The sequence below is a fragment of the Scleropages formosus genome, chromosome 19 (assembly GCF_900964775.1).
Source record: "Scleropages formosus chromosome 19, fSclFor1.1, whole genome shotgun sequence".
Lineage (NCBI taxonomy): Eukaryota > Metazoa > Chordata > Actinopteri > Osteoglossiformes > Osteoglossidae > Scleropages > Scleropages formosus.
Genome location: NC_041824.1, coordinates 4,320,949 through 4,346,837, shown reverse-complemented (window position 1 = coordinate 4,346,837; position 25,889 = coordinate 4,320,949). Strand labels below are relative to the sequence as shown.

Below are 25,889 nucleotides of genomic sequence, written 5' to 3'. Positions count from 1 at the left end.
AGACCAATGAGGTTTAATCTCTTTTTTATTATTTTCCATCGAAAAGGAGGCTGAGCATATTAAACTGATCTGTCTGTACTATATACAATATGCGATTCAAGCAATGCTCTTCAAAAAAGGGATTACCTTGAAATGTTGTCATGTTGAAAGGGCGCCAATGTTATTTTCCTTCCCAGCTGACTTTCCTTTCCAGTTTTTAAAATAAACATGAAGTCTGAATGTCTGACTAGCATTAAACTTTGTCAGTCTGACAATTTACATGACAGCTCTGCAGCCATAATGATATTTTACCAAAAGCAGCTTTCCATCATTAATCCTCACATATAATCCCCAGGACCAGTCAGGAAGATGTTACTTGGGGATTTATCCATGATTGAGTACAAAAGGAATGAGCAGGAGTCTGTGAAAATGAAAGATTCAAAAATAAAAGATAACTTGACTGATTTAATAAAGACAGAGTCTTCTGGGCCCGTCGTGTGTGGGGTTAGGCAGGATCTGTCAGTAGAAAATTGGGTCAACAACCGCCACACAATAACTGACATAAGAATCTGATTATTAATCCTTTCTTAAGCATTTTGTGTAATTCTGCACATACCGTGTAATATTAACCGGGCAGAATAATGCATGCTAATCAGGCATAGCATGCTTCATTTAGTGCTGAGCCTCATTTATGACCACATCTGAATTTGTAGATGCATTCAGAATTTCGGAATGAGATGTAAAACTTTCTCGGCGAGAAAGGTGTATGAAAGAAATAAGAAACAAAAGAAAATCACAGATGAAAAGTTATTAAAATGGTTATTAGATTCCTCCAGCTGAATTTTACATGAAAATTTGGAGAATTTATTCTTCCAGCAATTTTCAAATGTACATTATCTAGAATATTGAAGTGCTTTAGAAAACTCTTTTATTATTATTACAATTATTATTTATAAAAATTCTTATTGCTGTTGTTGCTGATGACAACAACAACAATGATGATAATAATAATAATAATAAGAAGAAGAAGTACAGACATGATACAATGTACCAAAACAATATTTGGTACATTTTTCATGGCGTATGCAGTCTGTCGTTAGGGTTTGTCTGTAGTTCAAAAACAGACTCGGTGTCACTAATTTAATTGTTTTGTAACATAGGATTCGGGGTCACACTTCATATTAATCTAAAGTAAGTATTATTTATCTTCCTTTGACATGTCTCTGTTAATGTTCGGGTGAGACTCACAGGACAAACCTGGCGACGGAAGGACTCGCTGCATTTTGAATGGGGACGGGACGAAATCAAAACGTCTCCTTACATCAGTCAGTCTATTCTTTTGCTTTAGCTCAGCATGAAAGGGTCCCTACAAAATTCATGTCTCTCCATCCCTAAATATAGAGACTGTGGGGGGGGCTCAGGTTATTAAAACAGACATGCATGGCGTCTAGGTCAAAAAGGGCATCTTATCCTCTTTTCATTAAACCATTAAGATGTTCTTATATTCACCCGTCCTTGTTTATCCGAACCTACGTTTTTCCTGAGTTTCTGGACAGCCGTCCCCTCTTCCCACCTTTTTCTACGGAAAAAATTTGCGCGTTTCTGGAACAGCAAACGTTAACTGTAGAATGACTCAAAACGTAAAGAGTCATAGATGACGTAATTCAAAGCTTCATGAAGTAAGTCCTCCTTGCGTCGATGCGATCGATGAATCGATGAATTCAATGTGTTGCAGTGATTGTGTCTCTGATGTTCTGTTAGCAATTTCCCAGTTACATGGAAACGGCAGTTCACGATAAAATTGTAACCGTTCTGTGCCGGCTGTTTAAGTAGCGTCCGCGTGCGGTACGCGTGCAACGTGTTGGAAAATTAGTAGGGAGCAAATTCTGGGGGACACACTTATAGTTACGTTATGGTTACGGTTTTTACGTTACGTTGGTAGCTTGTTGGTTCCATAGTGTTATACTTTTGTTCCTCTCACGATACCAAAGTTAAATGTAAATGTTACATCGATTCCTCGTGTTAAAAACCTTCAAGTTACGAATGTTTAATGATACAATAATTTTTAAAAATTTTTACTAATTTTAGCTCCATTTTCTTCACCTCTCCATTATTTAACATTTTTAATTTTTCTAATATTTCTGTCTTTTGTGGAGCGAAGGCCACTATCGTTTCCTACTCAGGTGTGGGCTGCTGGTAAAACACACTGACTGAAGAGAAATGGAGCCCAACTTTGTTCAATTTGCTTTCCAAGCGTTTACAGCTCATGCCTGGTGCTTGTGAGCGTCGGTGATCAATAATATGATGAATTGTACTCGTTTATGAGATGAATGTGTCAGCAATGGGGCGTCTGTTTGTGAAAAGAATGTACATATTTTTGTTGTCAGTCATTTAAAATTAGTTTGAAGTTGCTAAAAATGTTAAACAGTTTTACGAAGCATTTTTTTACGATAGCCATATCCACAGTTTTTACATAACCTCACCCGCAAATCCGTCGATAGGTTTGCATTATTGATCTTTTATTAATTGTATAGCTATAAGTTGAAAATGACCAAAAGCTCAGGAACATAAACGTGTGCTTCTGCGATGAATCTGTCAGCGGTCGCAGTAAAATAGGAAGTTGTGGAGATGGCATATTTTGTATTTTTACTAATTATAAATAAGTTTTAATTCCAGTATAGTTTGAAACTGAGAAGAATAGTCAAAGTGGTACATTACATTCCATCCACAGTGCACCCTGCCCTCCGCTTGGCCGGCCCTGGACCACAGCAACCTTGCATGGACAATCGGTTATTGACAGCGGGCTGATGGATGGAAGTTTCATTCATTCATTCATTCATTCATTCATTCTTATATAGGTTTGTCTGGGAATAACAGGAGGGATAGCTGTATTGTGTAGCTTTTATTGACTGTATCTTAGTGGTAAAAGATGAACAAACTTCCAGTTGTGGAGGCTGAGGATCCAGTATGTTTTTACAGCAATATTTGAAATTCCTTCCAATATTAGTGTTTTACACAAAGGGACCCACATTTACAGCAGGGTATTCTTACTGTAGAACTGAGGCTAAGTGAGTTACTGAGAGCAGGAGGAGGATTCAAAGCAGGGACCTTCAGTACAGGGCTCCAGGTCGAATGGCACCGTCTGCAGTAGCGAGCACTTCTCTGTCTTGTAGGGTTTGGGTTTTTTTTTTTTTTTTTGTTAAATAAAATATGAAAATAAAGATGTGCACTGGAGGACACAGCACAGCATTTCATGTAAACACAACATTCTCAGCCCGCGCACACGGCCCTTCGTGGGCTCGTCCCCTCGGACCTCTTACTCAGCTGAGTTTGTTCGCTTGGAGATGTTTCGCTCGCTGCAGATTCGGGGTATTTATGGAATGAAATTCGGGATAATTAGGGCTGAAGAGTGGTACAAATTCTCAGAACCCGATGAGGGGATGTTCTATAATGAGTGTCTCCATGTACGGTGCAGTTTAAGACGAGCGGATTATCGAACTCTGACCAGCTTTGCAGAATCACAAAGCTTACAGCACTTTTGCAGCAGTAAGACATGGAGCACTTGGGGGGGGGGGGGGGGGGGGGGGGGGTAATGTTCAGTTTGTTGTCTGTTTTACTGTGATTTATCTATTTTTACAATGGGGTAGTTTTTACTGTATCACTCAGGGTAAGTACCTTCATGAAAGGTTGTACAGCAGCAGAAACTCTGATGCGATATTTTTCTCAAATTTTACCAAACCTGTGAATCGGCGTCATTCAGTGTGTTCGAGGCGGAAGAAATTAGAAATTTAGTTATATATTCATACAGTTCACCTGGTTGATGCAGTAATGTTTTATGTTTTCGCAGGAATGATGATGATGATGATTGTGATGATTGTTGTTTAGGACAATGGAGTCAGGAAGAAATGAACAATTCCAAGTGAGTGTTCAGCCTTAGTTTATATGTGAAAGTGTGTGTGTGTGTGTGTGTGTGTGTGTGTGTTAGGACGAAGCAGAAGAGGTTCTCTCCCAATGTAGGCGTCCTATCGGGGGGTGAACATTCTGCAACTTCATCCACGTTTCGTGTCTCACTTGTTTGGACGCGTTGGTCCCGAGAGCTGCAGGAAGAGCGTCTTCCTTCATCTGCGAGAGGTGCCTTTCTCATCTCCTCGCTCGCCGCTTTCCAGGGTTCTTGAGGCCCGTTGCGATGCTTCCTTTTGCAGCCCAGCTGGTGGGTGCGCAGGGTCCGAGCTGCCCCGCGGTCAGGAGCCTCCTTTATTTGGGAGGCTAAGGGGGTTGAGGGAGTGGGGGGTCCAGGGGGTACCGTCCCAGTCGCCTTCATCCGACGCCTTCTCTCCTTGCCTTCGCAACCCTGCAGCCCCGCAGAGGCCCGTGGCCCCCGCGGCTAATGAAATGGGAGTCGGCCAGGAATAAATCATCTCTCGGGCCCCCCCACTGTACCGAGCCGCTGCCTGGTTGCGAATCGGGGCGACGAAAATAAACATCCATCATGTTTCTGGCTGTCGGGCTGCGGGAGGTGCAGGGAACGGGAATCGGCTGCGCAGGGGTGCATCTGTGTGTGTGTGAGCGCGCGTGTGTGTGTGTGCGTGTGTGTGCGCACGTGTGTGTCCGTCCACCCATCCACCTTCCCAAGATATCCCGAGGGCAGCAGAGAGCGTCCATCACGTACAGCGAACAGTAATGAAAGCTGCTGCTGTTTTCCGCTCCTCACCTGTGTGCTTCACCTGTCCTGAGATGCGCAATAATCCCGTTAATTTTAACACTTTAATTACTGGTTCAAGTCACAATTCAGTCATTTCCTGTGGAAAGTAGAAGCACCTGCAAAGGGGAGTCCGCACCCCAGGGCGAGTAAAGTTGACAGCTGGTAGTGCATTGGTTAGCGCTACTGCCGTTGGATCCGAAGGTTGTAGGTTTGATTCTCACCACCAGCTGTTGTACCCTTGAGCAGGGTACTTTCCTAAATTGCTCCGGTAATATTACCCAGCTCTATAAATGAATAAATAATTGTAACCTTAACACTGTAAGTTGCTTTGAAGACAAGCATAAGCTAAATGAATAAGTAAAAAGTAGCACTAAACACATCATGAAACTGTCGAAGTGTGAATGTAGCTGTGAGCACTAAACCAGAAATGAGCTGTTCAGTTTGTCGAAAGTGGCGTTTCAGTTTTTAATTCTTTTTTTTTTCCTTATTCTTTTTTGGAACAAAAGTTGCAAGTCTGGCCAGGCACTGGCCAAACCTCATTGCTGAAAAACGGACGCCATTGTTTTATGGTTATTCTTCTGCTGACACGTTACACTGGCTGTGTGTCTTACTAATGCCTCTATTTTAAATATTCTGTTTTGAAGGCTCTGATATTAATTTACTATATCCTTTATATACTTTGGGGGGCCGGATAAGGCTCCGGCTTTCCCCGACCACAGTCGGGACAAGTGGTCGTTGTCAATGGATGAATTTATATAATAATATTATTTCTTATTATAGTGAAAATTTTAATTATTTTTAATTTATCAGAGAGGTGCCAGTTGCCCAGTGATGGCATTTATGTGTAATAATCAATAAGGACACTCACTGCCTGTTACAGTCAGATGGTCATTACCCACTTTTATTGGTAAATATTAATAAGTCAATAGCCTATATATTGCGGTCTTTGTTTGGAATTACAATATTAATGATATTTCCCAAAATTTTTATTAAAAAACCTGAAAATGACAGGAGACAAAGCTGTTTGTTTGCCTTCGTAAGTCTGGATAGGTGGCCGAAGATGCTTGGAGCGATTAAATGCTTCGCTGGGCCTTCCGCACACACACGGTGGATGCAGACTGACACACAGTCGCTCGCTGCAGCTGACACACACCAGCTGACACAGAGTCGCCGTCACTGGAGCTGCTGTATTGTGTCGCCGAAACCCTCGGTCCTGTCTTCAGTGCGGTGCCAAACTGTAGAAATGGGGACAGACTTTGCATAAATGTTGACAGAAGGAGTCCCGAGAAAGAGAGCGGGGAAATATTGCAGCGATCCCAGGCGTTGCTGAGCGCTCATCCGTCTTCATCGGGCGGCTGAAGGCTGGGAGACAGGGTGTCATCGCTCACGTCGCTTTAGCTCTGCTGGGTAGCGAATTACACCCAGTTTAACATCCCTTCATCTCAACTCTTTTACTTTGCACCCGTCGCACTTACATCAGCCCCTGACAGCCGCAGTCACGTTGCTCGTCCCGTTCGGAGCGCGGGGAGATCGTAGTGAGCGGAGCCCTTCCGTCTCCCTCAAGTTCTGCCTCTTCAAAGCTCCTCGTTGGGATGGAAATACTTTCAAACAATTAAAGTGAAATCCTCGCTATGGACAAACGCTCATCCTTGTTGTCCTGAAGCCCAGCGTGCCACGCTGGTCAGGGGACACCCCGGGAGGGACGCCAGTCCATCGCAGGGCACGAACGCGTTCTCATTCACTCTCAGTTCGCATGAGACACACCTGTCTCCGGACTGCGGGAGGAAACCCGCACGAACACGCAAAGAACATGCAAACTCCACACAGAATTAGCCAGGTTCAAGCCCACACCGCCCAGTTGCTTTAATGTGTTAGTATACTGGGAATATTATACTGTTCTTATTATTAGAGCACTACCTATTTATTGGCCAGTAAAACTCCATTCATTCATTCATTCATACCTAAAGCGGCACTTCTCATAATGTAATTACTGTAATCATGCAAAACGCTCATCATCCCTCTCTGCTGAGCATTTGTGGTGCATGATTAAATATTCGTAATTCAAATTCGAACTTCCTGTGTGCGGTAGCTACTGCTGCGGTCGACTGCAATTCCGTCTAATGTGGGTCACATGTATAAATATGGCAAAAAGTCATTCGTGATGACATTGCCATTACTCTATGCATGTCACTTAACATCTTAAATTGAGAGGTAAGGATTTCCTTTGCCTTTTTTACTTTTTAAAAATTTACTAAACTTTTTCCCTTTTGGGCTCATTAATATTAGATGACAAAAATTGTGAATATTTCTCGGCCGCCTGCCAGGAAGCAACTGGCTGTGAGACAGCGGAGATGCACCGCAGGAGCGATGCCATGCATGCGAGCAGGAGGCTGCAGGCCTTGCGTGGTGTCCGCATACGTCTGAGTTCACAACTGCTTATGCAAGTATTAGAGTATAAATTACATGTGCTAATAAACTGGAATTCTAATATTTTAAACAAAGCAAGCCTGTACGTTTTTTTTTCAGAATTACATCTCTCTGAATGGTTTGGTTGAGGGATGTTGCTATATTTAATTTTTCACATACTTATCCAATACAGATAAAATGTAATGGCCCTGTTTTGTGCCGCTTCTTAGTCACATTTGTCGCGTGTTTAACATTAAAGCTTTTTATTGCACCTTTAAAAATGACTAACTCTGTAATGGAATTTAGAACCATCAATTTAATGGTTATTGAATATTTCTGAAACATTATTTATACAACAATTCAAGATTTTATTTCGATCATTTCCAGGGCTCGTTGTATGCCAGTATGCCAAGCTATGGACTCGGTGCACGTATAGCTTTCGTAAGGAAACGCAGACGCTACAGTTTTTCAGCCTGACGGTTTGTTCTCGTACACTCTTTTTAAATCTTTTTACTCTCACACAGTATTTAAAGGCCTTTGCTCAGGCTGGAAAACCTTTGGGGGGAGACAGGTTCCATCTTGAGGTAAAAATATATTGATTCTGGCCAGTGCGTCACTGCCGCAAAGAACGGGTGGATTTTAAAGATGCGCATTGTGCGAGAATATGAGAAGTGCTGTGTGCTTTCACATGGGACTCAACTGTGCTATTTGCAGTTCTTGACTTGCTTTGTTTGTTATCCTCTGAAGGTGAAAGATGAGTGGAAAAAAGAAATCGATTGTGGGATCAGACCTTTCCACCAAGCTGAGACATCATTCGTTTTACAAACACACATGGAAAGACACATCCGTACTTTATAGCCCTAATCCTCAGATTTTTTTTTTTTTTTATACATTTGAATGTTTTGCAGATTCCTTAAAGAGGAAAATAGCAAGGACCGTCTGTGTGTTGAATGTACAGCTTTCCGGCTGCTAGGCATGTCCCCTAAAAATGAGTCTTTCGTGAACTGAAGCAGATGTTCTTGCTTTGTGCATCTGATGTTCACCCAAGTAGGAGTAACGCTGTGGCCTTTCGGGGAACTGCTTGAGGTCCGTACCATGTGAATGAAGGTCGTCCGGAAACCAAATTGTTAATTTGATCTGAAAAGTTGAATTAAAAGCCAAGCTGAAGGTGTTCCTCAGCATCCTTTGGTCTCTGCTCTGTAATAACTAGGGTTATGTCTCATGTTGGTGGTGGAACACCGAGCTGGGGAATGTCTTTATGACTGCTGCAGCGGCTGTTGGAGGTGTTGTAGAAAACTGAAGAATGTTCTGTGATGGGGGACCAGTCTCTTTGGGGCTGGAAGGAAATCCACGGACCTGGCAGTCAGTCAGCAGTTTTACACACGGGGCAGAAATGCTCAAGGATAGAGCTGAGATCATGACTGCTTTGGATTGTGAAGCTCAGCTGGGTCTTGGTTGATGCTAAAAGGTTCCAGATCTGCTGAAGAAACTCAGAAAAATCTTTAATTTTCAGCTTGTTTTGATACAAAGGGATGTGATACACTAAAGATTTCAAGAAATTCTGCATCTTGTGACAAACTTCTGCCTTGTTCACAGTATTTGTAGTCATGCAGAGAATATTACCGTGATTGCCGGACTATAAGCCGCTACTTTTATCACACGCTTTGAACCCTGCGGCTTAAACAACGATGCGGTTAATCTATATATTTTTACGGGCTAATGGCCTATAGCGGGCGCTCTAGCAGGAAGCGCAAGAGCGTGACAGAGAGGCAGGAGAAATAATGTGCCGAGGAAGTCCCTAGTTTGATTGACACACGCTAATTGTGTTTTGAACAGTCATTTTGCGCGTCATTCTGAGGCTGTTCAATTCCGACACTGAAGACGACGAATTCGGTGGTTTTAGTGAGGAAGATGAAGAGAGCGATCAATGACTTTTTTAAAAGGCTAACGATCAACAGCTGGTAGGCTTGTTATTTTTTTAACCGGCATGTTACTATAATGTAATTTCACTGCTGCGTTACTGCCGTGTTAAGGCACTGTTCGCAAAAAAAGCCGGTATGGTTATCTCATTTTACTGCTGTGTTTAGTAATTAAACATTTAAAAAAATCTTTCTATGTACCATCTTTCTGTGTACCATAAAGATATCGTGGTTCAGTGTGAACCTGCGGCTGATAGTCAGGTGCGGCTTATGTGTGTAATTTTTCTTAAATTTTATGAAATTTGGGTGGTGAGGCTTATAGTCAGGTGCGCTCTATAGCGCGGAAAGTACGGTACTTGTTTTTTGGTTACATTACTGTGTTCTTTGGTAAAACACCAAATTCGGTTTTTTGTCATTGTTTTCTAAGCAAATTCCATCAGCAGTGGGATAACGACACAGGGCCTGCAATAGGCGTTGGAAAAATTCGAACTTCCGGCTGGCACTAGCTACTGCTGCAGTCGACCGCACCTCCGTCTAACTTGGTTTACGGGGCACGAACTGCTCTCCAGCTTCCCGTTCAGGCTCTTTCGCTTGCGATCGCTGCTCCGCGCATCCTCGCAACCAAGCTCGACCCTTCTTGTTGTGGTCTGTGCCCCGTTTTCCCCAGCTTTTCCACTCTTCTGACTTGGAAAAGGTTCCACGCACAGAGGCCATTGCACACATCCACGTGTGTAAGCCACGCAAGCCCTTCTCCTGCTCCTCCGGGCCATTTCCCCTTTTCCGTCTTTGTACAGCTCTGTCGACTGACGCCTTTTCCCGTCCCACCAGTCTCCTTTCTCCTCTTCGGCCGGCTCCCCTTTCTAACCCCATTGTGCATCTGCACCACTGAGCTGCCGCACTCTCTTTCCAAACTACGGCCTTTCCCCCTTTTCTTCTTCCCACCTGTCCTCTTTTCTTGAATTAACTGTCGGGCAAGTGTGCTTCTTTAGCTTTGAGCGTCTCCTCTTGTGCCTTGTGCGTTCATGGGACTCAGCCCCCGCCCCCAACTTCTTGTCTGCACCCAGTTTCCCCCTCTTCTGCTTTCAGGTATCAGGCAGATGTCCACGTGACCGAGTCTTTCCCCGCAGGCCCTGCTACGCCTTGCACGGCTCTCCCGATCCCCTGTTGATCCCTGTACTCCCGTTTCTGGGTGCTCCTCCTCTGCCACCCCTGCGGTCCTTGGCTGACATCGTTGCACTGCATTCCTGGTTGCTCTGTGCCTTTGCCCATTTCCTACTATGCCTCTTTCATGCATTGATGTTCGCTGACCTTGTCATAGACCACTCTTGTCTGACTCTTCGTTTTCTTCACTCTTGCTTTCGTTTTGCATCCGCCGTTCCTCAGAGTTAGTAATTCTTGCTGAAATGCTATAGATAGATTAGCATCTTACTTTCATAGCAGTATTCCTGCTAATTTGTGGCTGGAGATTATTTCATCTCTGTGCTGTAGCTTGTGTCCAGATATTGATCATCTTCATGATCTCTGCATATTACGAGATGTAAAGGGCCTTTCTTCCCTCTGTCATCCACGGTTGCGCTGTTCATTTATTCACCAGTGCTGTGGAGTTGGAGTCGGAAGCAATTATTTGGTTACTGGAGTCATAGTCGATAAAAATGTACCAACTCCATCCATCCATCCATCCATCCATCCATCCATCTAGAGTCGGTAAGAATATACCAACTTCGGCTCCAACTAAATGTACCATATATGCCGGTGTGTAAGTCGATCCGGCAAATAAGTCGACCCCCAAAAATTAGAGGTGTAATATAGGTTTGGGCCTTATTCACCGGATAAGTTGACCCCCAAAATAATGTGCAACTTTTGGGCAGTGCTGTGGAGTTGGAGTCGGAAGCAATTATTGGGTTGCTGGAGTCGGAGCTGGAGTCGAAAGGTTTTGTGTTCCGACTCCATAGCCCTGTTATTCACTCTTAACTTGTCGATCGGAACAACTCGGTGCACTTGTCCGTTGCTGCCACAGTTGTGTAGGTAATGAACTGTGCTTTTCGGCCTTCCGTGTTCCCATTCTGTTGAGGCAAACGGGGCTTTTTATCGTACATCACACATAAATCATTTGCAAGATGACAGTCAGAACTATGATAAAATTTGTTTGTTGTTGCTTATTGTCAGTTTTCATGATGGCTTTGCATGTTTGGCCATCTATCTAAAATAAGAACCAAGTTCTACCCGTGTTTCTCTGTAGTCACATCAGTTTGCTTTGACAGCCACACAGAAATGGAGCATTTTTCCAATCACTGCTAACAAATCCTAAATCCGCTGTTCAGACATTTAATAGAGCAGCTGCTATTATGCAGTCATCCTAGAACAAAGCTAATGGGACCAAAGAGCCTGTTTGTCTTCTGAAAGGGGCAGAGTTGGGTCTTGGAGAAGTGCACAATAGCTTGAGAAGAAGCCCTGGAGACCCAGTGAAGGCATGAGCCTGTTGACTCAGTAAAGGCAGTGCTTCTCATTATTGCAGAGGAAAAAAATACCGTGATTCCCTCAGATTCATAACGGTACGTCCCCGATGAGCGGTTGATGTAATCTGTAGCATCAGCTGAAATTGCGGTCGAAGTTTATGTGTCAGTGCCTGTCTGTAGATTCTTACCTGCCGAGCGTCAAGGGGTTGGCCTCTTTATTTATTTATTTTTTAAAAGCTGAGTGTTGATAAAGCCAAGGCCTGCTATGACCAATACTGTTCCAAAACATAGATCATGTATGAAGAAAGTTTTCTTTAGAAGCCAGCGCAGAAGAAAATGCATGGTGTACCCTGAGATTCTGTAAACACAGTGTCGCTCGCATTACGGAAGTATTTAAAATAATAGCTATTGCACTAGTAGGAAATCTGTCCTGAACCCCATAGCTGTAGAGATGTGCTAAATTCAACATTCATTCTTACAGACCTGTCAAAAAAGGTTTTTACAGTGGAGATTTGCCTTCTGTAAAATTTATTGGGTTATATTTTTCTCGAGATAAAACTTGCAATGATGAAATTTGCAGTTAGCTTCTTCACTTTGCTCAACGCTTGAGCCGACAGCTAAATCGACCCGAAACCACCGCTTCGGTAATGGCCTACGTTCATGTGACGTTTACGTTTATTCATTTGGCAGACCCTTTTCTCCAAAACGACATACATCTCAGAGTAAACAATCGCACAACCAACCAACAGACAGGTAGAGGCGCACACCTGCGGTTCACAAAACGTGGTCCTTAGTCTAATTCATGGTTTCAATACTTGATGTGAATTTAAATAACTAATTTAAATACACATAAAGTATGAGTGGGCTGAGGCCTTTCAGTTTAGGTGGCAAGGTGGTGCAGCAGGCAGTGCTCTCTATATAATTCTGATTAAATTTTATTTCACTAAAAAGGCTGTGGGGGTGCGGTGGCGCAGTGGGTTGGACCACAGTCCTGCTCTCCAGTGGGTCTGGGGTTCAAGTCCCGCTTGGGGTGCCTTGCGACGGACTGGCGTCCCGTCCTGGGTGTGTCCCCTCCCCCTCCGGCCTTACGCCCTGTGTTGCCGGGTAGGCTCCGGTTCCCCGTGACCCCATATGGGACAAGCGGTTCTGAAAATGTGTGTGTGTGTGTGTGTGTAAAAAGGCTGTAGCCTGGGTTGTGTCATAAAATATTTTCACCTATAGCAGTTATTTGTAAAAATAAAAGAAAAACTTCAATGTTTAATTAAAAAAACAGTGAACTTGATCATTAATCTAAAAATACTAATAATACAGCTCCATCTGTCATATCACATTCAGATAAAATTGCTATTTAACAACATCCTTCCCGCTGGTCTACTTGAAAAATACATTTTTGATGTGACTGGACTCAAGCATTAAGTGTAAATTGATGCTATATTTTCTGCAGCTGTTTTGCTAATTGCTTTTTAAATAATACTTCATGGTGTGCCAGTAAAGTAGTCCCATATAACACTAATATTTATTTTTTCAGCACTGACCCCTGACCTTGTTTTGTGTCCCAGCCACGGGTTTGGGAACCGCTATAGTGATGGAATCATTGTCTCGCAAGATAACGATCAAATCAGCTCGGCTCACTGAGTAAAACGTATTTTTTACTGAGTAAAGTACTACATTTAAACTGCTAACATTGCTGGTGTTTTAGACTCTTAAAAACCTTAATTTGAATCAAATTAACTTCAGCAGTTGGATGGTTTTTCATCCAATACTTTTTTATAATTTTATTCAGGTAAACTTTTGGACAAATAAATTTACTGGAGTATTTTTTTTAACATAACTTCTCTTTCTTGAGTACGGTTTTTTTTTTCTAAACTTTAATGAAAATAATACAAAAAAATGTTCCCAATTTTACCATCTACGCAAAGTAAAGCAGTCTTACATTTGAACAGTTTAAAACAGAGGCAAAGCATACTTGAAAACAATTTATTTACTGTTTACTTTCTTTATTCTTTTTTTAAATGTGTATTTATATTGTACTATGCACTTCTGACAGTGTGTTTGGGGTATGTTATTTGCACTCTTGTTTGTAAAAAATACAGAAATGTATTTTATAAAAAATAAAACTAACAATAAAGTTCATCAGGAAGCTGTGTTTATTTATATTTGATTGTTTATATAACCTGAAACGTAAAATAAATGTAATGGTATTAAGCAGCTGCCTGATTGATAAAAATTATATCTGATGTCAAATTTCTAATAAATACCCAGTTATATGAAAGCTACTCCATGCTCAGCACATTTTAAAAAGGGCCATTTTCTATGTTTTTTACACTGGTTTATTGTAACGTATTGATGATGTTTTACCTGGTGCAGGATCTGGGAAAGGGGATTTTATGATGGTTGGATTGACTTTATGGCTTCCTGCTGTCTGTCTCAGAACGACGCACCGGAGAAAGGTTAGGGTGAATGTGCAGTAAACGGCGAAGATCACGTTCCACCAAATAGCCTGTTGGGAGGTAGATTCGCTTTGCGCTTTGTGGCGCTGTCAGAGTGTCGTGCCACATAACGACCGAGTTCAATCTTTATTATTTGAGAGAATCTCGTAGAGAAGAAGATGGATTTGTAAATAATGGGTTTGTGGTACCCATCAGTCTGTCTGTCTTTCTCCCCGTCTGCATTTTTCAAAAAAATTTTTATTGCATTTCTATCGCTTATCGTCCGAATTTCGTCATAACCAGTCACGTAGTCCTGAGGTCTCCCTGTCAAAGCACGGCATGTATGAAATATGAGCCGTTCGAGGTGTTCATGCTGCCGTGGAGCTCTAGAGACTGTGAGCCTCAAGCTTTGGAGGAAGCGCTCTTTGCCTCTCTTCGGCGTAGCCCTGTAGGCGTTCAGACCTCCGAAGGGAACGCCGGGCCTCCGAGCCACACGTAGCTGGAGTTGCGTGAGGGTGTCGATAAACCTGGATACCTGCCGAAGGGCGCGGGGCAATTTATCAGAATGTGACCACGTTTTCAGATTCATTGCCCCTATTCCAATGCCATTATGATTTTTAAAAAAAAAATTATAGCATTAGTCACTTTCACCCCTTAACGACAATCAGTAAAAGTGTAATGCTGCTGACATCCCTTATTTCACTGGTATAATAAATAAAACAATTTTTAAACATTTTTCAACAGGTTTTAAAACGTTAATATGTTTTAATTAACTTTCAGCTGCATTAAAATTAAATGTTGTAATCCATTCATTTGTATTAATACAACTACATAGCTGAGTACATTGTCCAAGACAATGTACAAATAATTAGAATTGAAACTGCTGAAAATACCGCTTTTTCGAGGGGGCATCTGGTAGTGTAGTGATTAGTGCTGCTACCGTTGGACCCGAAGGTCACAGGTTGAAATCCCACCTCTGGGTGCAGTAAAACGACCAAGCTGTGTAAATGGGTACGGTAAATCAGTGTCAGTCACTTTGGAGGGAAACATCAACTAAATGAGTAAATGTAAAAGTACTTGGCTTCAACAAACGTCTGTTCCGTCCTGATCTTTGACTGAGTTATCTCACACGCATGTGCAGCGCTCATTATTGCTTTCGGCTTCCTTTATTCTCCCCGCTTTCGTCTCCCTGATAACATACCTCAGCTTCCTGGTGCTGCTGGGATCACAAACGCTCTTGAACACCAGAGATGAGCCATGAACACAGCGGAACCGTTTGAATTAAGATTGTCCTGTACTCGCACCTTTGGATGTGAAATACCGTCATTGGCTTGGGGAGTAAATATAGGTCGTGTTTACTGTAACGCGAGCAGAAATGTTCGATACAGACAAACTGTACAGTTCCTTTAAAATATTTTTTCAGAATAAATGCTCACGTGCAGTGCTATTGTACACGATATGTGTGAAATCTATGTAATAATTAATAAAATAAATACCTCATACCCAGTGTATTCACTGAGAGCACTTGGAACCATTATTTGGCCGGAAGTTGGCAATTCAAAAGTTGGAATTTTGGAACTGACTGAGGTTTTGATAATATTTCCACCGAGCGGCTGGTAAACAGTTGTACTTGTGATGTACTTTCGCTGTATTGGATTGCAGAAACCAGGTAAATCTGTTGCTTTTTGTCACAGGTGCCTGCAACTTTGAGAACCCCTACGTGTCCTGCGGGTATGTCCAAGGCAAAGAGGATGACCTGGAATGGGAGCAGGTCAACACCAAAGAGAGACCGTCTCTGGACCCCTTGATGCCCACAGGTCTGTTGAAATATAAAAGGAAATCATTTATTTTGTATTTTTTTTTCGAAAATTATTTCATTTTTGATAATACAAGCAGCCTATAAAACCTTGTGGCTAAAACAGAACTGGACAGTGTTATTCCTAAGGACTGGAAAATAAATCCACCACATGAAAAGTGTGGAACGTCAAATCATATCATCATAATTTGTCTACAATGTAATGACTGTGCGTGAGCCTTCTAGTATATTAAAACATATTTTAATGACAGACTCCCATTTACGAGATGAGGTGATATTCTGAGTGACTTTCCCTCCGAAGCACAAGAAATTTTCTCACTCTAACGTTTGTCACCCTTTTAAATTATTGGCCTTTTCATTTCGTACCTCATGTTGTTTAAAAAAGAAAAACAAAGATTTGTGCCTTGTGTATTCGGCACTTGCCGCAGTGAGAAAAATGTATGAGGAGCCCCTTTCCAGGCACCTGCACCAGAGCTCGGAGAAAAGAGCTCGCAAGGCGCAGAGGAGGAGTCTTCGCTCTTCCATATGAACTGATTTATGTTGCCATGCTGGGAGAGTCGGGGCGGTTAAAGCACAGCTCCACCGCGGTGTCCTGGTACATGTCTTATGATCCTACTGACAGCAACGGAACAGTGAAGGAAATGAAACCAACATGAGAAGTATAAGACAGTAGGGATGGCTTGCGGGGGCCTTCCCACAATCCCTTGCCACCTTTAGGTTTGGTATTTTCCATTGCAGCTTAGATCTTAAACCCTGGCCTGAGTCCAGCCACAGGTCTGGCTGGAAAAAAAACAAAAATGTCTCGTAACTTCTTCGATCAAGCAGGAAAAAGTGGTGGAATTACTGTATTCAGGTGGGATCTCTTCTGCCTCTAGGGTCTCACTTCTCTCCAAGGGTTTCAGCTGGCAAACTGACCGGAAGAAGGCGTTTAAACCGCTCAGTGGAGCTCAGCGTCAGCATCTTGTAATGGTTTCAAGAATTTCATTGCTGGAGTCACTGAATCACTTTGAAATGAAATAGTTTTGTGCATAAATACAAGTCCATCCAGGAAAAGATCTCTCGTCCCTCACATGCCCTGCCGAAGACGCCCGATTGTTTGCGTCACAAGGGGATGTTTTTCTGACAGTGCTGAAGGCGGTCTTTGGACCCCCTTCACCCCTCCATCAGACGTGGTTATTGATAATAGGTGGATGAATCAGAATCAGAAGGAATTTTATGGGCCAAGTTTGCTGACGCACACAAGGAATTTGCTGTGGTTCTAGATGCTTCCAGTATTTACAGACAACAAACAGCTGACACAGGATTAGAGAATAAATGAATAAATAATATATTTACAGTGTATACAAACACGAGAGCATAAATACTAGTATAAATAGAAAAAATTTAAATAAATAAGAAGTAAATTACAAAAAGTGGTTGGATATTCTTGAAATGAATGAACTGATTTATGGGGAAAAAAAAGAATGATACTGGATGAAACAATTTTTTTTTATTTTAAAACCTTTTAAAAATTATTTCTTAAAGCAGAGAAATTGCTAAATGCCAATATCACATTTAATCCATAATTAAATTTAACCAAGCTATAAAATCCATAGTTTTTATTGCGGTTAAAATGAGTGGTTAGCTCTGCGCTCTGTGTAATAACACTGTAATATGGTGAAGGAACCCAGGGGAGCAAACAGACTTTCAGAAACGTATTGTCCCCGTCTAGATAACATGATTTAGAGCACGCTGGATCTTTTATCTCTGTAATTAGTCTTCAATGAGACTCGCCGTTTATCTGCGTAATACAATTGAAGTGACAGGGCAGCTAAGGCTGACTGCGGTATCTTCTAACATAACCGTGGAAAACTTACTCTACTCAGTATGGCTCTTCAGAGCTGTGGGGACGCGACGGAACCCTTAACCGTCACATGTGTCTTTTGTCCCAATGAGGATTGTTCTTCACAAATTATGAACTGATGCTTGGCAATGTTGTGGCAATAATATTTGGTAGAGTGCGGTAAAGGAAGCACAGAAACCAAGGTTTCCCTCAGTGGAGGGAATGAAGGGGTTTCAGATGGAAAGTTCAGATTCAGTGTGAAAACACTGTATACCTATTTCACCTAGGATTCGGTGTCTACATTTAACTGCCTCTACAGATGCTCCTCGACTAACGAAGGGGTTACGTTCCGATAAACCCATTGTAAGTGGAAAAATCGTAAATCGAAAAAGAATACGTACTGAACACCACAGCGTGGCCTAGCCGACCTTAAACGTGCTCAAAACACTTACCATAGCCTACAGCTGGGCAAATTTCAGCAGGAGACACACATGGACGTTCAGTAGACATGATGGGATGCAAAAACACAAAATAAAAAAACGCTTCCAACACAGTATCGGTTGCTTACACTCGTTGGTGTGATCACTATAGAGACTGCGAGCGTGGTTCAGTGCATGCTGCGGCTCGCTGCCATCGCCCAGCATCCAGAGAAAGTATCGTACTGTATATCGCAAGTGCGGGAACACATCGAAAATCAAATTTCAAAGTATGGATTCTATCGAATGCGCATTGCTTTGGTACCATCGTAACTTCGAAAAATCGTAAGTCAAACCATCATAAGTAGAGGAGCATCTCTAGTTGAAACGGATAACATACGCTTTGTTTTCAAGGTATTCAGTGTTTCATGATTGCTGCTGAAAGTACCAATAACAGTGTAATATTTGCAAAATTGTGTAAAACTATTTAAATGCCGATAAAATGCACAATATTAATTTTTTATTGCTTTCACATACATTAAGGAATCTCCGGTTTTTTTCACAGTTTAAAGCCTGTTCAAAGAAATTTTATTAACGTTTTCACCTTAAGGGTTTATTAATTATTGAGTGGAAATTACACCTGCGGGAACTTATTTGGCTGGTTGTATTCCAGAAAGAATGTGGAACTGTAAGGGCTTTCTGGAGTGTCTTAAGGCTTTATTGGGTATCAGCACTTTCTTGAGTATTTTAGGGGTTTCTTGGGTATCGTAGGACTTTCTGGGGTGTCTTAGAGCTTTCTTGGGTATCTTGGGTGCTGCAGGTCCTCTTTACCCTGTTATGAACTGATCTGAATAGAGCACCGTGACACATGGACAGCAGGACTATGATCAGTGTTCATTAGTGCACTTTAGAAGATAAAACTACAACATATGGTCTCAGTACTTGGGCGTTTTAAAGGTCTTCGTCCGTCAGATGGAAGGGTTATGAGCAACTCTACAGTTCACAGTACGATCATAATTTTGTGCTTTAAAATCGTCATTTATGATGATATTGCAAGTCCCGCGTGTAAACAAAGTTAGGTAAGAGCAACATTACCAGGAGGAGCCACGTGATGACTTTGTCAGCTGTGCTTATTTTTGCGAGTTTTGTTTTTTGAAGAACTCCTGTGGTGTGACGGATCACTGCGCATAGATAGATTTTAAATCCTGTCAAAGCTGCAGTGCTTTGTGTACCGAAGATCGTCCGCATTTGATCGAACGTGTTAGTGTCCGAGTACTGTAAGCATGGTACAACCACAGGGGCGGCGTGAGGTGGGGGGGGTGCTAGGGCCACTGTCCCGTCTTTGGCTGCCCGCCAGCGTAATCTCGCCCCTGCAGCCCGTCCCTCTGCCAAGCGCCTTGCAGGGGAACATGTTTCCTTCTCTAAACCCGTGGAAAAAACAATAATCTGTGTTTAATACGTTTTCCGGAGACGGAGAAAAGAACAGCTCTTTTTAGCAGCAAAGGCCACAGCTTTGGCACGGTGTTACCTCCATGGCTCTGGGCACCTTTACTATCAACACACACCATAAATTGATACAGTTAATTCACCACAAGCAATCAAAGGATATGTACACCTTTTTTCTTAAATTTGGTCTTATTATTATTGGTTTTGCTGAGAATTGGATCTACCGTATTTATGGAAAAAGAACCATATTTGCCAACATATGACACAGCTACAATAATAAACTAGAGCAGAACGACACTGTCATATTTACTGCTAATTTCTGCTGTTGTCGAATTTCAGATTTTTTTTTTTTTCCATTTTCCTGTTGCAGCGACAGTCAGTGAAGCATCAAATATTATTTTGTATGTATATTTTGGTTTGGTATTCAAAGGTTGCAGGTTTGATCCCCACCTCCGGCTGTAGTACCCTTGAGTAAAGTAATTACGCTAAATTGCTCCAGTCAAATTACCCATCTGTATAAATGGGTAAATAATTGTAACATCAACATTGTACGTCGCTTTGGCAAAAAGCATCACCTAAATGAATAAATGTAAATATTCAGTATATCATTGAATAGGGCGGCAGGTACAGTAGTGAAGGTGCCTTGTTCTAGTCCTTCTCCAGTGCCCTGAATTATTCCAGTAAGACAACCATGGTGTACAAATGAGTAACTATTTACTTTTTAATGGCTGAATACTGGATATGATACTGAAAATGAAGGCTAATAATAATAGTAATAATAATGGGGGATGGTATGGTGGCATGGCAGGTTTAGCCAGGGCCCACTGTGTGGCTGGTCTGAGGTTCGAGTCCAGCTATAATAATATACATAGAGTCCAAACTCAATGTGCCAGGAGAATGTTTATAGATGAGCTCCCAGTACATAGCTGTTAATGAGATTGATGCGCCCTTTGGTGAAGGTGGATGATGACAGCAGCATTTCCTGTGCAGGAATCCCAAAGTGCATGACAAAATATTTTAGTAGAATGACTAATATTTGAATGCAAAATAAGATCAATGCATGAGTCTGAGGTTATTAATATTTCCCATCCTCTGCGTTATCAAGGTTAACACAGGTGTTCCGAAGTAAATGAATCACAGTCTCAGTTCAGCAGCTACGTGCAAACTGAGAATCAGTGGGCCTCCATGGTAACACTCTGCGGTGTCTATGGTCACAGTGACCAATTGTCACATTTAGTCACTGCAAACGTTCTTACCGGATGGTAGAGTCCCAGCACTGGGGTTTTGTCCTTCCATTTTGGGTGCTGATCTGTACTTGGGTCTCAAATACACGTGACCATTCTAAGGGCTGGCACTGATACCTCTTGTTACCAACATCTGAGCGTGAATTTTTGAACGTACATAAGTCGATTTATTTATTTTAAATTGTATTTTCTTATCACCTGTATTTTCACAAACCACCAGTAGTTGGCAGCAAAACGCACACAAACAGAGAAAGAATGACGGAGATTAAATTCAGTTGGCTTTTAGAGTAGAAATCAGCGTACTTCCCAGGGTGTTCTTAAACTGGTGGGAACAATCAAACCATGTTTTACCATGGTTCAAGCTGCAGCCACGGCTATGGCTCAGGGGGATGTTTCAGAAGGTTAATGTCTGTGTAGTGGCAAGTTAAATGCAGGAAATTAGGGCTCGCATACGATTGTCAGCGACTTTACCATGACAACCCTTTGGAACCCACATTCCAGTGGGAGAGAAGATCAATTCACTGCCTGCCGCAGGGACTGGCTTTCACTGTCAAAGTACATGTCCTGGTGCAGTAATTAAAGCCACAGAGACACAAACACACACACACACACACAAATGCACGTGACTAACGGTGGGTCACGCTTTCACTGCAGCGGCTGTTTGTTACTGTGTCCTTTAGCAAGTCAGCCCCCCATGAACAGGAGCAGGAGTGGCCTGTTGCATGGTAAAACGTGGAAAATCTTACTACAATTTGTACTATGCTCTTTACTATACTCTGTATGACACATACAGCAAGATGTCTCGTTGTGCCGATGCATAGTTTGTGTTCAGCCTGTAAAACTGGATTGGATTGGGGCCCACGAATTCGACGGGGGGGGGTTCAGATTTGAATGGCTTAAGAACACTCGTAAAATTCCAGAACACCTACACTAGACGTCAGTCCGTCCGTGGAAGGCTTCTGGACTCTTCTAGGACTGTTACCCTTCGCAGCAGAGAGAGATGTTTGGCCTGAACACCAAGAAGCCCCTGAGCACCAGGGTGGAATGTTCAATATGTTCCCCACGTTCCACGCTCGACCGTTGGCCGAAACCCTCAGACAGTAACATTCCGAGCTTCTGAGCTGAACTCCTGATGATGTCAGCAGTGTGAAGAGTTTGTGCAGCTCACGTGTGCAGTACAGGGAATCTCGGTGTCTCCATCACCGCGCTGCAGCCAAGAGCTCGGTCAGGGCACCTGCTGACGGGTTTGGCAGATGGATGCCGATGCAGAGAAGATGGAGAAGAACCACAAGACGGACTCCGCACCTAGACGTGAGAAAGTGGGAGATACATTAAACCGCGCTTTTAAAACACTAAACAAATTGTAGCCGTTAAGTGTTTGTGCTGGTTATGGTTACACTTTATTAGTTTTTATTTGCTAAGTTCCTGAGAAATATGGCTTAATTCAGTTTAATTTTTTATAACAAACCAAAAAAAAAAAAAAAAAAAAAAAAAAAAAAAAATTAATTAAAAAATTAAAATTAATTAATTAAAATTAAATTTTTTTTTTTTTTTTTTTTATAACAAACCTAGGGTGAGGAGCTCAGTCACCCGGGAGGAGCTCGGAGTAGAGCCGCTGCTCCTCCGCATCGAGAGGAGCCAGTTGAGGTGGCTCGGGCATCTGTTCCGGATGCCTCCTGGACGCCTCCCTGGGGAGGTGCTCCGGGCTTGTCCCACTGGGAGGAGGCCTCGGGGCAGACCCAGGACACGTTGGAGAGACTCTGTCTCCCGGCTGGCCTGGGAACGCCTTGGGGTTCCCCCAGAGGAACTGGAGGAGGTGTGCGGGGAGAGGGAGGTCTGGAGTACTCTGCTTGGACTGCTGCCCCCGCGACCCGGCCCCGGATAAAAGCGGAGGAAGATGGATGGATGGATGGATAACAAACCATTGCCGAAGTGCTGAAAAACTGAGCAGAAGTGATGAAATGACATGTGAAGATCATGCTTTGCAGTAGCAGTAACTAAACAATCCAAGTGGCAGCTGAGGAGAGGAAAACAAAAAACTTCAAGTATGAGGAACACGGGAAAGCAACCTCTGGGGGTCTGAGTACCAGCGGTTGCCCATCCGTCCTGGGCATTATAGATTGTGTCACATGACCTGGTCAGGGACCTGAAGCCCAGAGCATCTTGACACACACAAGTGAACACATACCTGAGAACAGCAGGAAACTCCACTTATCCACATCTCTGTTCTATCAGGGGCTTTATCACTGTTCTGGGCCTTAAATGTCAATTTACGTGCTTGTCGTGTTACTCGTGGACACCATCGTGTACTAATAACCGGAATGTGCTACACGGGCTTCGGCCTCTTTGTTATGGTGGCTGTTCACCGCGGTAAACCTGGTCTGAGCTGCTGCAGGGTAGACTCCGTATGCAGGATCACGCATTATACGTATGTGATACATTATATGTGACGCAGCTGTCGTTACCGTGCCTTCAACATGGTACATGTGGTACGGGACCGGTAAAAGTCCTGCAGGAACCAGGATTTACCCACATTATACGAAGTACATCGTACTTATAAGTATTTAAATTCAGTATTTATAGCTTCCCTTGTAAAATGCTGAGGCTGGAGAGCTTCACATTTTGAACAAATGTTGAAAACACCTAAAAATGCAGTGACTTGCCATTGTCGGTGGCCTTGGCGGGTTCTTTGAGCAGCGCGCCGACCGCCGAGTCTCGGCAAGTCCTCGGGTTCGAAGCGCAGTAATGATTTCAGAGTTCAGGACCCAAACGGAGCGCGGATTAATGCGAGGAGCAGTCATTACTGCAAATTACGTCCAACTGCTGAAGCCCTCGCTGCGACTTAAAATTCAGCGCTGCTGTTTTTTAAAAATGTATCTATCGGAAAGGGCCTGAATATGGACATATGTAAAAATGTTGGACTTAATGAGCGCGTCGGGTCGTGCGGGAGAGTCAGTGTGGACCCGGGACGGGAACCCAAACCCTCCCTCTGCAGGACCAACTTCTGCACGCAGATGCAGATCGTCGTGGGCCCACTTTACCTTGTCTTCACTTATATGTGCTGAGTGTGCTGTATGTTACGTGTGTGTGTGTGTGTGTGTGTGTGTGTGTGTGTGTCGGTCGGTGTTTTCTGGGCGCAGTTTACGTTTCCATCTCCATCTTTTCTCACTGTCACATCTATTTTTCCATCTGTGGTTGTTCGTGCAGCTCATGACCCCACATGCACTTCACTGCCACTTCCAAGGTCAGATCTCCGGCACAACTGGGCTGGAAGTGGCCTTTGCGTGTCGTTATTTCGTTTTCTTTATTCTCTTTCCCACAGCGAAATTTGCAGGCTCCTCCGTCCTTCTGCTTTTAAAGCTTCCTTGACTTAATTGCTCCTGCGTGTTTTGATGCCTTAGAAAATATTGTCATGCTGAGTGCTCCGTAATAGCAATAAAACAATGCTGTTATAATTTGCCTTTAAAATATCCTAATTATTCCACGGTGACCCGAATGTGTTCTGTGGTCACGTAACGTGGGGAAAGCGGAGGGCGAAAGGCCGGTGGGCCTTTTCTCGCTCAATCTTTTTCAGATATTCGTGTTGCTTTGGAGGCCTGTAGGGCTGCTCCTGGGGATGTGTTCTTGCCATCAGTGTGGGTCGAACCGGGGGCACGTCATTTTACTGTGCGTGTGTGTGTGAGAGAGGGAGAGAGAGAGAGAGAGAGAGAGAGAGAGAGAGAGAGAGAGAGAGAGAGACCGACCCTGGTGTTTTTCAGTCATGTCCTCATTGCTCGAAGGCCGTTTTCCAACCAGAACTTAGGGCTACGTTTAGGGTTCAAGTTAACCTAACCCTAAATGACCTCTGCCCCTGGTCTCAGTCTCATTTGTATGTAAAACGGAAGAAAAAATGTGAAAGCGAATTTTAATAAATAAGTATTACAAACATAATGTTTTAATTTTATTGTTTATTTCATTGTTCTTATTGTGAAAAATTTAGTGCGAAAGGAGTTACCGCACATGTCTCAGATCCAGAACCAGAACTTTACTTTTATCCAAGAAAAAGTCAATTTGAAACTTTGCCATCTGTAATTTTAAAGGTTCCAGAAACCATTTTAACATCAGTTTAGCTGCAAGTGCAGATTCAAGCAAATATGTTTGATGTGGACTTGCTAGGGGTGCTGGTGTTGCTTGGATTCATGGCCCATAGGTAGACGTGTGCGTGTGTGTGTGTCCGCGACCCAAGTCAGAGAGTGACGTGTTGCAGTCCTCACACAGATATGAAGGACAGCTGTGCCTTGAAGCAAACAGATATATGTTTAATGCCTGGTTACTCATATACTTAATATTTCATTGTGCGATGATGATGACTGAAAATGCCTCTGCTTGAATTACTCGAATGCAATATTAGTTTTTTTAAATATGTAAGACACAGGAGGTGAACTTCATACAAAATAAATGATTCGGAATAATTTGGCCTCTTTTAAATAACATTGGTCCAGTTTGGTGAAGAACTATTAAACAAAATTATTGTGCCATTTGTCCTTTGACATTTTTAGTATTCATTCAAGTTTCACATTTGACATTTTTAATACTGATAAAGTTCTCTATTAAAATTGTCTTTACGTCTTTTGGTGAAAGATTCATGAGCTATATTTTGAGTAATAGTGCAATTTTCTCTGTTGTCTCGCTGGTGTGGGGAGTGAAAACAGGGTGAAACTCTGTTCGTAACTCCATCTGTTCATAAATCAGAGTTTGTTAACACAGACATACATTGATTTATTCACTCCTTTATTTGCTGCTTGGATTCTCTAAAGACATCAGACGAAGCTATAAAATATTTAAAAAAACACTCATTAACACTTATCAATGAGCTCTTGTCCAGTGCCGTCTCGTCATTGTCTGCGTCCCTTGTGTGTCCGGCCAGCGGGATGCGCGGCAGGGTACACCCCCCTCCACCCACTGTGACACTTGTCTTTCATCGTTTTTATTACCTTTAGAACTGCATTAAAATTAAAATTCATTCAAACCGAGTGAGGATAAAAAACGTATCGTCTCCCCAAAACTGTGGACGATTCGTTCTTGATGATTGATCCTATGAACATGTGTAACATTTACATTGATTCATTAGCTGATGCTTTTCTCCACATCAGCTTACAAGTTTAAGGTTGCGATTCTTTACCCATTTATGCAGTGGGGTAATTTTTACTGGCATAATTTAGAGTGAGTACCTTGTTCAGGGGTACTACAGCTGGAGGTGGGGATCGATCATGTG

The 25,889-nt window shown here is 42.7% G+C and overlaps 1 protein-coding gene across 5 annotated transcripts in view; it reads left to right on the top strand.

Moving 5' to 3' along the window:
• LOC108927609 (receptor-type tyrosine-protein phosphatase mu-like) overlaps positions 1 to 25,889 on the top strand; it is a 194,993-nt gene that overhangs the window by 29,628 nt on the left and 139,476 nt on the right. For all 5 annotated transcript variants that reach the window (XM_029246317.1, XM_029246315.1, XM_029246316.1 and 2 more), the window contains exon 2: positions 15,586 to 15,708. In XM_029246317.1, coding sequence (XP_029102150.1) covers positions 15,586 to 15,708 — 123 coding nt within the window. The remainder of the gene's footprint in view (positions 1 to 15,585; positions 15,709 to 25,889) is intronic.